At 38.6% G+C, this 14,902-nt stretch overlaps 1 protein-coding gene across 1 annotated transcript in view; it reads left to right on the top strand.

The window, feature by feature from the left end:
* Positions 1-14,902, top strand: part of bms1 (BMS1 ribosome biogenesis factor) — a 38,613-nt gene that overhangs the window by 13,677 nt on the left and 10,034 nt on the right. The window contains exons 11-18 of the mRNA XM_077738735.1: positions 1,583-1,684; positions 2,548-2,708; positions 2,774-2,855; positions 4,035-4,114; positions 4,441-4,623; positions 11,139-11,327; positions 11,409-11,589; positions 11,861-11,919. Coding sequence (XP_077594861.1) covers positions 1,583-1,684; positions 2,548-2,708; positions 2,774-2,855; positions 4,035-4,114; positions 4,441-4,623; positions 11,139-11,327; positions 11,409-11,589; positions 11,861-11,919 — 1,037 coding nt within the window. The remainder of the gene's footprint in view (positions 1-1,582; positions 1,685-2,547; positions 2,709-2,773; positions 2,856-4,034; positions 4,115-4,440; positions 4,624-11,138; positions 11,328-11,408; positions 11,590-11,860; positions 11,920-14,902) is intronic.

Genomic DNA, 14,902 nt, shown 5'->3' with positions numbered 1-14,902 from the left:
ACCTTGGGAAGGCCATTCAAAAACCTAATTTTAGCCTCATTTAGCTACTCCATTACCACTTTTGATGTGTTTGGGGCCATTGTCCTGTTGGAACACCCAACTGCGCCTAAGACCCAATCTTCCAGCTGATGACTTAAGGTTATCTTTAAGAATCTGAAGGCAATCCTCCTCCTTTATTCCATTTACACTCTGTAAAGCACCAGTTGCATTGGCAGCAAAACAGCCCCACAGCATACTACAGCATACTACCCCCACCGTGCTTGACTGTAGGCATGGTGTACTTGTGGTTAAAGGGTTCACCTTTTCTCACATATTGCTGGGCATTGTGGCCAAATAGCTTGATGTTTGTTTCGTCTAACCATAGAACTTTCCTACAGAATGTCTTCTCTTTGTCCATGTGGTCTTCCAAGGTCAGCGGCCCTTTGTGGAATAGCTTGCCCACCCTTGTCCTAGGTGCGTGCATAACTCCAGTTGATGCAGTTATTGCAATTTTGTTGTTTTATCACAGCAGATCGGTTATTTACATTTCAAAAACCAGAAGCCATTAATTTTCAAAGCGATCACACTTTAGTTAACATATTAAATGTTCAGATATTAAAAGTAGATAGTTTTTGCAGAGTCTTGACCAAGAGGGAGTGGTCTTATAATCGGGGTTGTCTTGTTTTCGGGCCAAGACAGTATTTAACCAAAATATGTATAATAAAATAAATACATAAAGTTTCAAGTGGTGCTGGATACTATCCCAGCCGACTGAGTTTGTGGCCAGCCAATCGCAGGGCACAGGGAGACGGACAATCAGACATACTCACACCCATTCCTAGGGGCAATTAGTGTCCAATCAGCTTACCATGTATGTTTTGGAATTTGGGAGAAAACTGGAGTACCTGGAGGAAAGCCACGCCGGCCTGGGGAGAACAAACTCCACACAGGTGGATGTGACCTGGATTTTAACCCAGGACCCCAGAGCTGTGAGGCCAGCACGCTAGCTACTTGCTCCCTGGGCCACAGGTGAGTTCTTTATAGGCAAAAATGACAGTGACCGTAATAGTCCAAATATAAACTCGGAACACTGGCCTTAAAGTTTACCTTAATGTAAACATGGCCATTGACTTTTCAGCTTTTGAAATTCTATTTTAGCATATGATTGTAGAGCATTTTATATGAAAATAAGAAATTGTTTTTCTATTTTGAGGCAGCCTACCTGCTGAGTGGGTTAGTGGGAGACAAGGGTTCAAATCCAGGTCTGTTCACGTGTGGAGTTTTGCCTGCGTGGGTTTTCTCTAGGCACTGCGGTTTCCTCCCACATTCTAAAGACATGCATGGTAGGCGGATTGGACACTCTAAATTGCCCTTAGATTAGTGTGAGCGTGAATGGTTGTATGTCTCCTTGTGCCCTGCGATTGGCTGGCTGCCAATTCAGGGGGTCCCCCACCTCTGGCCCAAGGTCAGCTGGGATATGCTCCAGCACCCCCCGCTACCCTAGAGAGGATAAAGCGGTTTAGGAAATTTCTATTTCGTAATATTTTTTTATATATATGTTGTTAACTTCCAAACTTCTGGGGCCCTTTGTACTATTCTGCAGGGGCACTGCGTTGGAAAGACAGTCTGCAGCAGAAGGCATCGGAAGCATTTTTACGCCATCAAGAAGCTATGCCTAATCTTCGAAAACTAGTTTATGGTTCAGGTAATAACTAATGGATTCTCATTGTTTTTATTTTTTTTGTTGGTTTCAAGTATTTTATTAGTGTTCTGGAAGAAAATAACAGATTATGTATATGTTCATGTATATATAGTCACACCTCTATTTAAGAGATTAGATACACAATTTTCAGGTTAGGATAGCTTTGGAGACGAAAATTAGTGCCTAAAGATACAAAAACAAGATCCAAGTTACGGAAACGTTAACGTGTTATTTTGTTTCTAAATTTTCGTGGAGGCATTGTTTCTTGCTTGACACGTTCACTACACTAGGCTGCAGGGGTGGCCAAGTCCGGTCCTCGAGAGCCCCTATTCAGTGTTTTCCACACCTCCCTCCTCTAGCACACCTGTACCAAATGATCAACTCATCAGCAAGATGTCCCGAAGCTTCATCCCGATGATTTGATTCAGATGTGTTGGTGGATGGAGACATGCAAAACAGACTGGATAGGGGCTCTCAAGTACCAGACTTGGCCATCCCTGCTCTACTGGCCTCTCATTGCCTGTCTCAAAACAAAAACTCCATGTTTCAAAATACTCTTATGTCCGTTTGACCACTGTTCGTCAATGTGTGCTTCAACTTATGCTTGGAAAAAGCTCTGGCCGAGTGCTTTCGACGGACTCGCAGTCGAAAACTCTCCACGTTTCAAGATTCTCTTATGTACCGTATTTTGCGCACTATAAGGCGCTCCTTCAATGAATGACATTTAAGATTTTTGTCCATTATATAAGGGGCTACAGCAAAGGCTGGGGTTATGGCATGCATCCACTAGATGGTGCCTTGCTAAAGGGAATGTCAATAATACTCAGTTTATGCTGTTTTCACCAACTGCTGGCTCTTTGTAATAGCTGAGGCAAAAGAGGAATGTAACAACAATGACTGTGATGAGGAGGAGTTGGGAGGACTCTTTCGTGTTAACCGCCCTCAGAAGAGTAGAAGCTTTCAGACGAATTCTCTTGATTGCTCCCATTTTGAGCCTGATTCTTCACATAACTGGGATCTTGATGAGGTATTGTTTAATCACCTCTAGATAGGCGAGGTGGATAAGGTTAAAACATTTTTTTTTCCCTACAGATGCTGAATTCCATAAGGGATTGCTTTGTAACAGGGAAATGGGAGGACAGTCAAGATGCTGCCACACTTCTTAAGGAGAATGGTAAATAAAAACGTAGAGAGATATTTGTAGACAAAATGTTTTCATTTTCATAACTAGTTGGATGTTCAGAAAAACATTAATTAGTTAAACCATAAATGGGAACATTTCAAGTTTTCTTAGACATGCGTCTGCTGCAACCCCTACAACTTGATAAGCACTTTGTTTATAATTTTTTTTTTTAAAACGATATTTCATCTTCATACTGATATGTTCTACTGTTATTTAAAAAATGATATATAATTTGCGATTTTACTGCTGCAACACATTTATGCTTACAGACGCTCCCCTACTTACGAACTTTCAACTTATGAATAAACGGTACATACGAACATTTCTGCAAATTGCGTCAATGTCAAAAAATGTTTGTAAGTTCGATTTTGTATTGGGCGCCTTTTTTCGTGTAGTGCTTCTAATACCGCCGCCTGGCGCAGTGAGCTAAGCTCACCCAGCATCTACCTTCCTCTGCCCAGTTTGTTGCAATGCGGAGGTGCGTGACGTATCTCCAGTGCGCAAAGAACCTTTTTCATTCCTCATAAAATATGGTTGGTGAAAAGCAAAAGACTTTTTAGTGAGGGAGGTGAAAGGAAGAGGCAAGCCATATAATTTGAATCGAAAGTGGCAATAATAAAAAAATTTAAAAAATCATATATATATATATATATATGTATATGTATATGTATATGTATATGTATATGTATATGTATATGTATATGTATATGTATATGTATATGTATATGTATATGTATATGTATATGTATATATATGTATATGTATATATATATATATATGTATATATATATATATATGTATATATATATATATATGTATATATATATATATGTATATATATATATATGTATATATATATATATGTATATATATATATATGTATATATATATATATATATATATATATATATATATATATATATATATATATATATATATATATATATATATATATATATATATATATATATATATATATATATATATATATATATATATATATATATATATATATATATATATATATATATATATATATATATATATATATATATATATATATATATATATATATATAGTGAAATTTTGTTTACTGTAAAACAAATAGAATATTTTTGTGCTTGTGATTTTTATTATTTCTTATTAATAACAAAATATTTGGTCTTGTAGATGAAATGTTTGGAGATTTTGAAGACCTAGAAACAGGCAAAGTCCACAGAGGTGAAAGTGAGACACAGAATACAACCGAGGTATGCTTAGTCTATTTTTTTTCCCTGGCAGGGCCTGGAGTGGTCCTAAACTGGCGGCCTCTCGAAATTAACTCTCCTTCAGTGGCACTGCTAGCACTCCCAGTTAAAATTAACATCTATCTCAGACAATGGAAACCAATCAATAATTTTGAATTAAACATTCTTTGCCAAGCCTTTCTAGAATAGTAAAGCAGTATTATACAGTGTTAAGTTTTATTTTTAAGGAATAAATTGCATTACTCTGAGGGTAATAATTTTGTCTTAAATATTTTTCTACATTGCATGTTATCAATAAATTAATGGTCTATTTTGTTTGTGACCAACAGAATAGTGAGAGTGATGATGAGGACACTGAAGAGATTCCAATGAAGGTGGATGAAGATGAAAGTCAGAAAAACAAACGTTTGGATAAAAAGCGCAGGCTAAAGGAGAGATTTGATGCAGAGTATGATGATGAAAATGCCACATACTTTGACGATCTGAAGGAAGAGATGCAGAAACAAGCAGAGGTATTTACACAGTGGTACCTCACCATACGATTGTAATCCTTTCCGAGATTGAGATTCACGACGACGCACTGGTAAACAGAACAAACACACTTAAATTAACTTGGATTAATTTATGCAGACACACTCAAACATACATTTAATGTAACTTTACACCAAACAGAATTCTAATTTTGCTTTAATCTTTTTTTATTTATTTATTTTTTTACCTTTTTGTTCTGACCGGGTTAGTTGTTTGCCACGCATCCACCCTCACGTTCGCTATCGATGGGCTGTTTGCTGTTCTACTACGTATTCGCTTCAAAATATTTTGAATATGATGCACACAACTCTCCTCACAATAGGATAACGCACGACCACTTGGCAACGAGAAGTAGTCTTGTTGTATTAGCCATTTTAAACCACACGTTATTTATTACTACGTTTTTTTTTATTACTCAATATATGGCGAATTAGAAGAAACCTTTTTTCCGATCCAATATCCTGTTTTTGGTGTTTTTTCAGACGGTTGGAACAAATTAATTTGTTTTCAATTCATTTCAATGGGAAACGTCCGCTTGAGTTACGAAAAGCTTGTCATTCGATCGTATGTCGAGGTACCACTGTACAGAAGTACAATTATCAAGAAGTCTGTTTATTAAATATTCCATCAGTAATCATAGGAATGTAATTATGTATTTATATCTAAATATATTCTATATAAAAAATTGCAAATACCGTGGTACCTCGACATACGATCATATCCGAGACTGAGATCGTATGTTGAGGTTTTCGTTACTCGAACGAACGTTAATTCATTCCAACCCTCTAAAAAAACACCAAAAATAGGATTTTGGATTGGAAAAAAGGTTTTATTTCTTCTAATTTGCCATATATTGACGAAGTAATTAATAACAAGTGGTTTAATAGTAATAAAATGTGTTTAATAGATGTAAAATTAGACGCATTTCGCAGAGGGGAGAGACAACGACACGCGGAGGGGGGAGCTTTATCCACAGCACTCGTAAACGAACAAACTAATTTAAATTAACTTGGACAAATATATGTATATAGACAAACTCAAACATACGTTTAATGTAACTTTACACAAAACTCAATTCTAGTTTTGTCTTAATCTTTTGTCACCTTCTTTTTCTTTGTTGGCGGTTTACTACGCCTCCACCCTCGCGTTTGCTTTTGATGGACTTTTTGCTATTGTATTGCCTTCAAAATATTCCGAAAATTCTGCACACAAATGTCCTCACAATAGGATAACGCACGACCACTTGCCAACAAGAAAGTTTTTAAAGAACGATCGCGGGAGCTTCTTTCCTTTGAAAGAATAACAGGAAATGCAATAACCGAGCTTACTCGCGTATTGATTGTGGGTAATGAAGTTTTATTCTGAGAAACGGTGCCATTGCCTATGGGTGTTGTGTGCACGAGTATACTTCATTACCCAGAAAGCCCTCATTTTGCCCACGTGTGCGTTTCTGGGTCGAAACTCGTCTGAATAATTGTTCAGTCCCCGTAGATATAGTACTTATACACGAAAGAGATGTGGCAGAAAAAGAAGAGTGCGCTACAATGATAAACAACCTCACATGTCATGGCCACCTGGCTTGGTCGCATCTCAAAATTTTAATCATATCGCGAGCGAATTATACGATCGAAATTTCCGTCGTAAGACAAGCATGTTGTATGACGGTGTTGTATTACGAGGTACCACTGTACTTTAAGTACTGTATTCACAGTGAAAATAGTTCTTCCGCTTTAAATCACACAGACATGTAATTGGCAGCTTTAGTCCAAGTCTTTTTCGTCAGATTTGAGAGGCATTGGATCATCGATGGAATCTTCAGTAGGGCCCGTAGGGAAGCTTTTCAGGAGGAGCTTTTGCAAGAGGTTTTTGGTGCGCAAGGAAGGTGTTGATGGGGAGTTCTGACAGCTGTTTCTCTTTTTGTACTAATATGCTTTTGTCAAGGACCTGGAATCAAGACAATTTCCATATTCCATGACTACGACCGTGTCGACATCAATCTCTGGGACACTTTGCTTCAAACTGCAAGCAATATTGAACTTTTTTTTAACCAATTTCTCAAAGTACTAAACTCACGTTCTTCATCGTTATTGCTGTCATTGTTTGGGAGGAAATTAAACTTCCACTTCGCTCCTCCGCACCATCCAGCCGTAATTTACCTACCAATTAGCCATCCGGGCAGCTCTAATTTTGGTTAATTGAACTGAATGAAAGCTCTATAGTCATTATAAATAAACACATCCACAGTAATCCCTCGATTATTGCAACTTTATTTTTAGAGAATTCACTACTTTGTGATTTTTTCATCTATTAATTATTATATATATCTATATATAGAGATAGAGATACATTTTAACTTCAGTGCTGCGTCCTAGAAGCAAGAGTGGTTTCTGCTGAATCCACACAGAAACTTTTAAGTAGAAGCCACTCTTGCTACTTGAAGTAAAAATAATAATAATAGGAGTGGGCCTACGTCACGACTATTGTGGCCATGTCGAGCCTACATTAACCGTGATATTCGAGGGATTACTGTACATACTTTGTACAACGAGATGCATTCCAGGCACAGCCCAACTGGATGGTTATGACATACATACATTTACAATACAACCAGGCTGCCTGCTGATTCGCCATTGACAGCGCTCTGGAATCAGTGTGAAAGTGAAACAATGGGGTAGAAAGGGTGAAAAAATTGCGGCGTTTCACTCCTTTTATAAGGAAGAGAAATGACATGGGAAATAACAACATTAAAATCAGTACAGTGGTACCTTGACCTACGATCAGCTCGTGGTACAACAAAAATTTCGGTCGAATAATTCCCCCATACGATCAAAATTGCGAGATGCCACTAAGCCAGGTGGCCACGACATGCGAGGCTGTTCATCATTGTAGCGCACTCTTCTTTTTTGCTGCATATCTTTCATTTATGACATATCTACGAGCACTGAACGATTTATTCAGACGAGTTTCGACCAGGAAATGCACAACGCGCATGCGCAAGCAAAAAGCGGGCCTTCTGGGTAATGACGTATACCCGTGCACACAACGCCGATAGGCAATAACACCCTTTCTCCAAATAAAACTTCATTACCCACAATCAATATGTGGGTAAGCTCAGCTTTTGCATTTTCTGTTATTATTATCTAATATGAGGAGTATTATATTACTTCTCGTTCGCTACTCTTAAGAAAATTAGGTGCACTGGCTCGCAACTCCCTCTTTGTATTATCTCTGGTCGCAACTCTCATAGGTGGCGTTCAAAGCGGTTGCGACCAGAGCTAATGCAAAGAGGGAGTTGCGGGCCAGTGCCCCTGATGTTCTTATGAGCAATGGAGCGATCGCTAATACAAGACTACTTCTCGTTGGGAGGTGGTCATGCATTATGCCAGTGCTTCTCAAATAGTGGGGCGCGCCCCCCTGGGGAGGGCGCGGTGCGATACCTGGGGGGGGGGGGGGGGGGGGGGCGTGTAACCCTGGGGAACAGGATTTTATTTGGCCGTACTAGTATAAAGTGTAATTGCGCATCCACAACAGTAGCTGGCAGTGGCGCTCTCATTGTTACTTCTGTTATGTTTGTGAGAGTGCAACATTTCACATGTTGTACCTATAACAACTTATAAAATGATTTTATTTATAGTCACGGTGGAAAGTGGGGGGGGGGGGGCGAATAGTTTTCTTCTTGCTAGGGGGGCCTAACAGAAAATAATTGAGAAGCACTGCATTATGCAATTGTGAGGTCATTTGTGTGCATCATTTTCGGGATATTTTGAAGGGAATAGTATAACACAAAACAGCCCATTGATAAGCGCACATGAAGGTGGAGGCCTGACAACTAACCCGGCCAGAATGAAGGTTAAAAAAGACTTTAACAAAATTAGAATTCAGTTTAGTGTAAAGTTACATTAAACATATGTTTGAGTGTGTCTGTATATATTAATCCAATTTAATTTAAATTAGTTTGTTCCGTTTACGAGTCCCTCCCCCTCTGTGCGCCTCTCTCCCGTCGGCGAATCCGCCCGATAGTTAGATTAAACACATTTTATTACTATTAAACCACTAGTTATGTACTTTGTGAATAGATGACGAATTACAATAACAAACATTTTTCCAATCCAATATCCTGTTTTTAGGTTTTTTTCATAGGTTTCGAACAAATTACTTTGTTTTTAATTCATTTCAATGGAAAACGTTCGCTGGAGTTACGAAAAGCTCGACATACGATCTCGGTCCCGCAACGGATAAAGATCGTATGTTGAGGTACCACAGTACACTCGACAACACAAGTAGGGACACTGACACCATATAAGATATGGACAGAGTTGGACAAGGGGACCTGTACCCAGAGATTAGATTAGAATGGTTCCAAAAAACGTCCAGGACTAGCATAAAAAATACTAAGCTAATAGGACAATGACGGCCTCTCACACGCGGCGGGTGGAGTAGTCATAAAGGTCATGAAAACATTACAAGTGGTATTTCTGAGATACTGTATGAATCAAAAGCACATTATTAGGGTCAATATCAGATGGAATTAATATGTCTGTCTTTCCAAATACAAAATATCAAATTATTACATTTGTAAAAGAAAATAAGTCCACCTCGATGACAACCTGATGCTTTCTAATTACAGAAATTATAATTTTTTTACCAGACCTTTAAGATGTGTCAGGCATATTGCTTCTCGTGTCAAAATATATCAATTCTTTCAATGGTTCATATTACTCCAATAGTTGTCACTTTAGAACAAGAAAAAAATGAATACTACTCGCTAATGTGAGCACATTTTTTTGCATAATATTCGGAGATTTAAGTCAAATTAGGAGAAAAGTCATATTGGTTTTAGTGTTGTATTGCAGGCCGTTGACCAACTTGTCAGGCATTTAGACAGTTTTGCTCACTGAGGAGTTAGATTGTTCCTAATAGAAATTTGACAAATTGAATTCTCATTCTCTTTTTTTTTTCTATCCTTTTAAACACGAGTGAGTCAGGAGTGATTCCTAGGTATTTAATTTTTTGGACTACATTGATTGTTGTACCTCGGGAATAAACATTGGGGTCACTGTCAGTTGTCGAGCTTTTCAAGACTTGCATGCAGACAGTCGTAGATTAGTTTAAATGCAGTTGCGATTTTTCAAGCTAGTTATACACGTTTGTCATTGCTTCTGTCAGTTCCTGTGCAGCTTGTTTTTTCCCGTTGTTTGCGTGGACATATAGAACGGCATCTTCGGCATACATTTGGCATGTGACAATCCATTGGCAAATCATTTATGAACAGACTGAAGATCAGTGGACCTGGCACTGACCCTTGCGGTACCCCAAGACTCATGTTCTGTGAAATAGATTTTGTATTTTGTATCCTGACTCACTGATCTTCCAGATATGTACAGTAATCCCTCGAATATTGCGGCTTCAACGTTTGCGGTTTTACTACATCGTAGATTATTATTTTTCAAGTTTAGAAAAACGTGAAAATCCAAGCTAAATCTCGCAAGCGGAAGCCCCTACCCTGTGCTCCGCTTGCTACCAAAACTCAGCACTGAAGTTTGAAAAATAAGTATATATTGGATTGGATTGAATAACTTTATTCATTCCGTATTTGGGAAATTTCATTGTCACAGTAGCAAGAGGGTGAGAACGCAGATACAGGAAAGGCATTGTTACACAGTTACAAGTTAGACAATACAGTCGCAAAGGCTGCCGAACAAAAAGCACAAAGTACAAAGCAAAGCTTTATATTGGATTGGATAACTTTATTCATTCCGTGTTCGGGAAATCACATTATGGCAGTAGCAAGAGGCTGATAAGACAGAACAGCAAAGCAAAAGCACAAAGTACAAAGTATTTCAAAGTAAATGGAATCTTTTTTTAATAGGGGTGACCCAACTTCTCGTTTTTTTGTTTATTGTGACCCTGTCTGGTCTACATTAACCACGATAATCAAGGGATTACTGTATGAATCAATCAAATTTGTCTTGCTTGGTGAGAAACTAAATGAGACAGTTTAGTCAGCAGTATCAAGTGGTTGATGGTGTCAAGGTTTTTTTTTTTATAGATCTATGAACCAAGCCTAGATCTAGTTTTGAGGTTTTTTTTCTAGCAAAAGAAAACTGCATCTCAGTGTAATGATATTTTCTAAAGCTAAATATCGGCATGTTCAGTGTGTATGGACTGCTGTTAATGTGATCCACAATTTTCTCCGCTTACAATCTTTTCCAAGACTTTTGATCTAAAATATTAATACAGGCTCAGAGCGCACTTTTGTGATTCAATGTAGAAAAATTATGTGCAATGATAGATATCATAGTGTGAATGACTTATAACAAGTCGCACTGGAGTATTAAGTTGCAGCCCCTTCTAATATAATTTTTTTAAAACTACAAAATATAGCCTGGAAAATACGGTACTTCCCAATTTTTCCCAGGACGTATCAGCCAACAGTTAGCAATGTATGTGTGAATTTTTATTTCTGAAACTTATCGTACATTTTATTTTTTCACAGCTGAACAAGATGGAATTTGAGGATCTGAATGATGAGACAAGAGTCCAGTACGAAGGCTTCCGTCCAGGAATGTATGTCAGGTTGGAGGTTACATCTCTACCATCTGAGTTTGTCACCAACTTTGATCCTCACTACCCCATCATTCTTGGTGGTTTGGGCTCCAATGAGGGGATTGCTGGATACCTCCAGGTATCTGGGCTTGAATATTCTTATTTATATTAGGGCAAGGTATTTCCTTCTATTACATTTTTTCATCTGTGTCTGTCGCAGATGAGATTCAAAAAACACCGCTGGTATAATCGCATTTTGAAGACACGAGACCCGCTCATCATATCCCTAGGGTGGCGTCGCTTCCAGACCATGCCCCTTTACCATATTGAGGATCACAATGGCAGACACCGTCTTCTTAAATACACACCACAGCACATGCACTGTGGTGCCTCTATCTGGGGTAGGTTCTAATCCTCCCATAAGCAGAGGGGAACTAAAAGTAGTCTGTCTTTTGGTCAAACAAAAACTCACAGTTCTGAGATTGAGGGTTCCACCCTCAGTGGGTTCCAATCTTCTTATGTGTAGTTTGCATGGTCTCCCTGGACTTGTGTGGTTTTCTCCAAGTACTCAGGTTACCTCCCACATCGTTCTTTATAAAATGCTGTATCAAACGTACTGCTTTATTTATGCTTTTATTATTACTACTACATCAGTTTTTTCCCCTTCTAAAGGTCCAATTACACCACAGGGAACTGGATTCCTGGCTCTACAATCAGTGGCAGGATTTAAAGTAAGTAATTCTGTCATGTCCCTACTCGGAATACAAACTACCGTATTTTCACGACCATAAAGCGCACATAATTTTCTCCAAAATAGACAGGGAGGGGGCGTTATAATCCAGTGTGCTTTATATATGGCCCAATACTATCACGATAAAATAAAATAAATCAGTCGATAGGGTACACCATCCTCTACAGCTCTCACAACTACGGCAAGCAGCCCCCGACTCTACTATTTTCCCCGTAGAAAATGTATTGCCCCGTGGCTGCTGGGCTATATAGTTCTTTTGTCAATACACCCAATGGATTGTGGCCAGGACATCGACATCAACACAGCTTTACGAAGCATGGAAGGCTGGGTTGCAATAGTTACGCTAGCTACTAGCTAGCTACTATTTGCGAATGGATTGTGGCCTGGACATCGACATCAACACAGCTTTACGAAGCATGGAAGGCAGCGTTGGAATAGTTACGCTAGCTACTAGCTAGCTATTACTTGCGAATGGATTGTGGCCTGGACATCAACATCAACACCAACACAGCTTTACAAAGCATGGAAGGCAGTGTTGGAATAGTTACGCTAGCTACTAACTAGCTGCCATTTGCGAATGGATTGTGGCCACCTGGACGAACGTATAAAACCTTTGATGTCTCATTTGGACAATTGTTCAATTGGGACACAGAAAATGACTTAGATGGATTTGTGAAAAAGTGCTGAAAACATGGGGGTAAGCTAAGCTGAGTTGAGAATCTCCGAGTTATAGAAAAACTCTTCTTTTTGACGTTGTTCTTTTTAGGTGTTCTCAAAACGCATAATGTCATCACAACCGGAGTCTGTCAGTTTTAAATTTTATTAAGACCCAATGCCACAATGTCTTTAATATGCACATTTGCTGGATCCCACAATAAACTAAACAACATAGCGACATTATTTAAATGACAGAAAAGTGAGAAGTAATACAGACATAATTTTGATCTAATACTAATACTTATACTTTTAAATACATTCTTGAGTACAATATGTCTATATTTCTTTGTGGGCGGAAAAATAACTACTTGATAGGTTCACCAATAGGCAGTCCCCAAATCCACACACAAATAAAAACAGTCTGCTGGAATACTCACTTGCAAGGAGAACGGCGGTTGAGGCCAAACCCCAACTCCATTCTGCTCTTACACATATTTTCTGTTGAGTCAATAAGATAATGAAGAAGGAGCTTTACCTTCAAATTCTTCAAGATAACCTAAAGTAATCGGCCCGAAGATTGGGTCTTGAGTGCAGTTAGGTGTTCCAATAGGACAATGACCCCAAACAGTCATCAAAAGTGGTAATGGCATGGCTAAATCAGGCTTGAATCAAGGTTTTCGAATGACCTTCCCAAAATCCTGACTTAAACCTCATTGAGAACTTGTGCTGAAGAAATAGTCCATGTCAGAAAGCCATCAAGTTTAACTGAACTGCACCAATTCTGTCAAGAGGAGTGGTCATAGATTCAATCAGAAGCTTGCCAGAAGCTCGTGAATGGCTACCAAAAGTGCCTTATTGAAGTGAAAAGGGCCAAGGGACATGTTACCAAATATTAGTGCTGCTGTAGGTATATTTTTGACCCCGCAGATTTAATCACTTTTTTCTATTCACCCATAGTAGTCATAAAAAACAAACTTCATGCATGTTATTTGTGACAAAGGAAGTATCTGTTCCAATCACTATCTGAGAAAAATCTCAGTTGTAGAAATAACTGGAAACTCAAGAGAGCCATGACATTCTTCTTCACAAGTGTATGTAAACTTTAGACCAAAACTGTAACTAGTGGTTTAATTGTAATTAAAATGTGTTTAATGGAACTAAAATTAGACTGATTTCGCGGAGGGTAGAGACGGCGACATACACAGGCGGGGGGGACAGGGTCATTCCACGGCGACGCACTCGTAACAACAAACAAATTATAATTGACTCCGATTAATATATACAGACACTCAAACAAAAGTTTAATTTGCCATTTATTAACAAAGTAATACCTAACTAGTGGTTTAATAGTAAAAAATGTGTTTAATAGAACTATAATTAGACAGATTTTGCGGAGGGTGCAGCGAGTGGGACAGAGTTAGGCGAGGGGCGGACTATTCTGCGGCAACGCACTCTTAAGAGAACAAACTAATTTAAATTCACTTGGATTAATATATACAGACACACTCAAACATACGTTTAATGTAACTTTACACAAAACTGAAATCTAATTTTGTTTTATTTATTTTTTACCTCCGGGTTGACTCCCCGGACGTTCAGCGGGAGTTTTTAAAACGAACGCATCAAGTTGTTTGTTTTTGCCTTACCTTCAAAGTCTTTTGAAAATGATGGGCACATATGTCCTCACAATGCGATAACGCGCGACCACTTACCAGCTTGTCAGGGTGCCTTTTATCTCCAAAATAAGAAAACTTGCTTCATCGCTACCATGTCTTTGATATCTTTTGTAGCCAGGCGGCCCCCCTCTTCTACCTTCTCATCGCTACGAGTTCCCGCAACACCTCCAAATGTTCACTCTCCTGGAGCTCGATTAAATCCTGTGTCATCAGTTCTTTGTGGTGCTCGGCGAATAAATCATTCACATATGTCTCGTTAACCTCCATTCCGAAGGAATTTCCAAGTGACACGACATCATCCATGACAGCAAGCAAGCTCTTTGACAATGCAAGCTCCGCCCAGTGCTCCTAGCTCTCTGTTATACACGAAAGAGATGCAGCAAAAAAGTGGGCTACAATAATAAACAGCCTCTAATGTCATGGTCACTTTACTTACTCGTATCTCAAATGTTTTGTCTTATAGTCTGTTTCATCTAGAATTGCTGTTACAACTGTGTAGGTCGAATGACATTTGAACTTATCCTAAAATGTCACCCAAAATATTTGATAGGTTCACCCATAAGTATTCCCAAGTTCAACCTTCAATAATGGAGGCATCTGAGATCATTTTCCTTTTTATTTTTGCAAGAA

The sequence above is a fragment of the Stigmatopora nigra genome, chromosome 18 (genome assembly GCF_051989575.1).
Source record: "Stigmatopora nigra isolate UIUO_SnigA chromosome 18, RoL_Snig_1.1, whole genome shotgun sequence".
In the NCBI taxonomy this organism is placed as follows: Eukaryota; Metazoa; Chordata; class Actinopteri; order Syngnathiformes; family Syngnathidae; genus Stigmatopora; species Stigmatopora nigra.
This window is presented reverse-complemented; position numbering and strand designations above follow the sequence as displayed.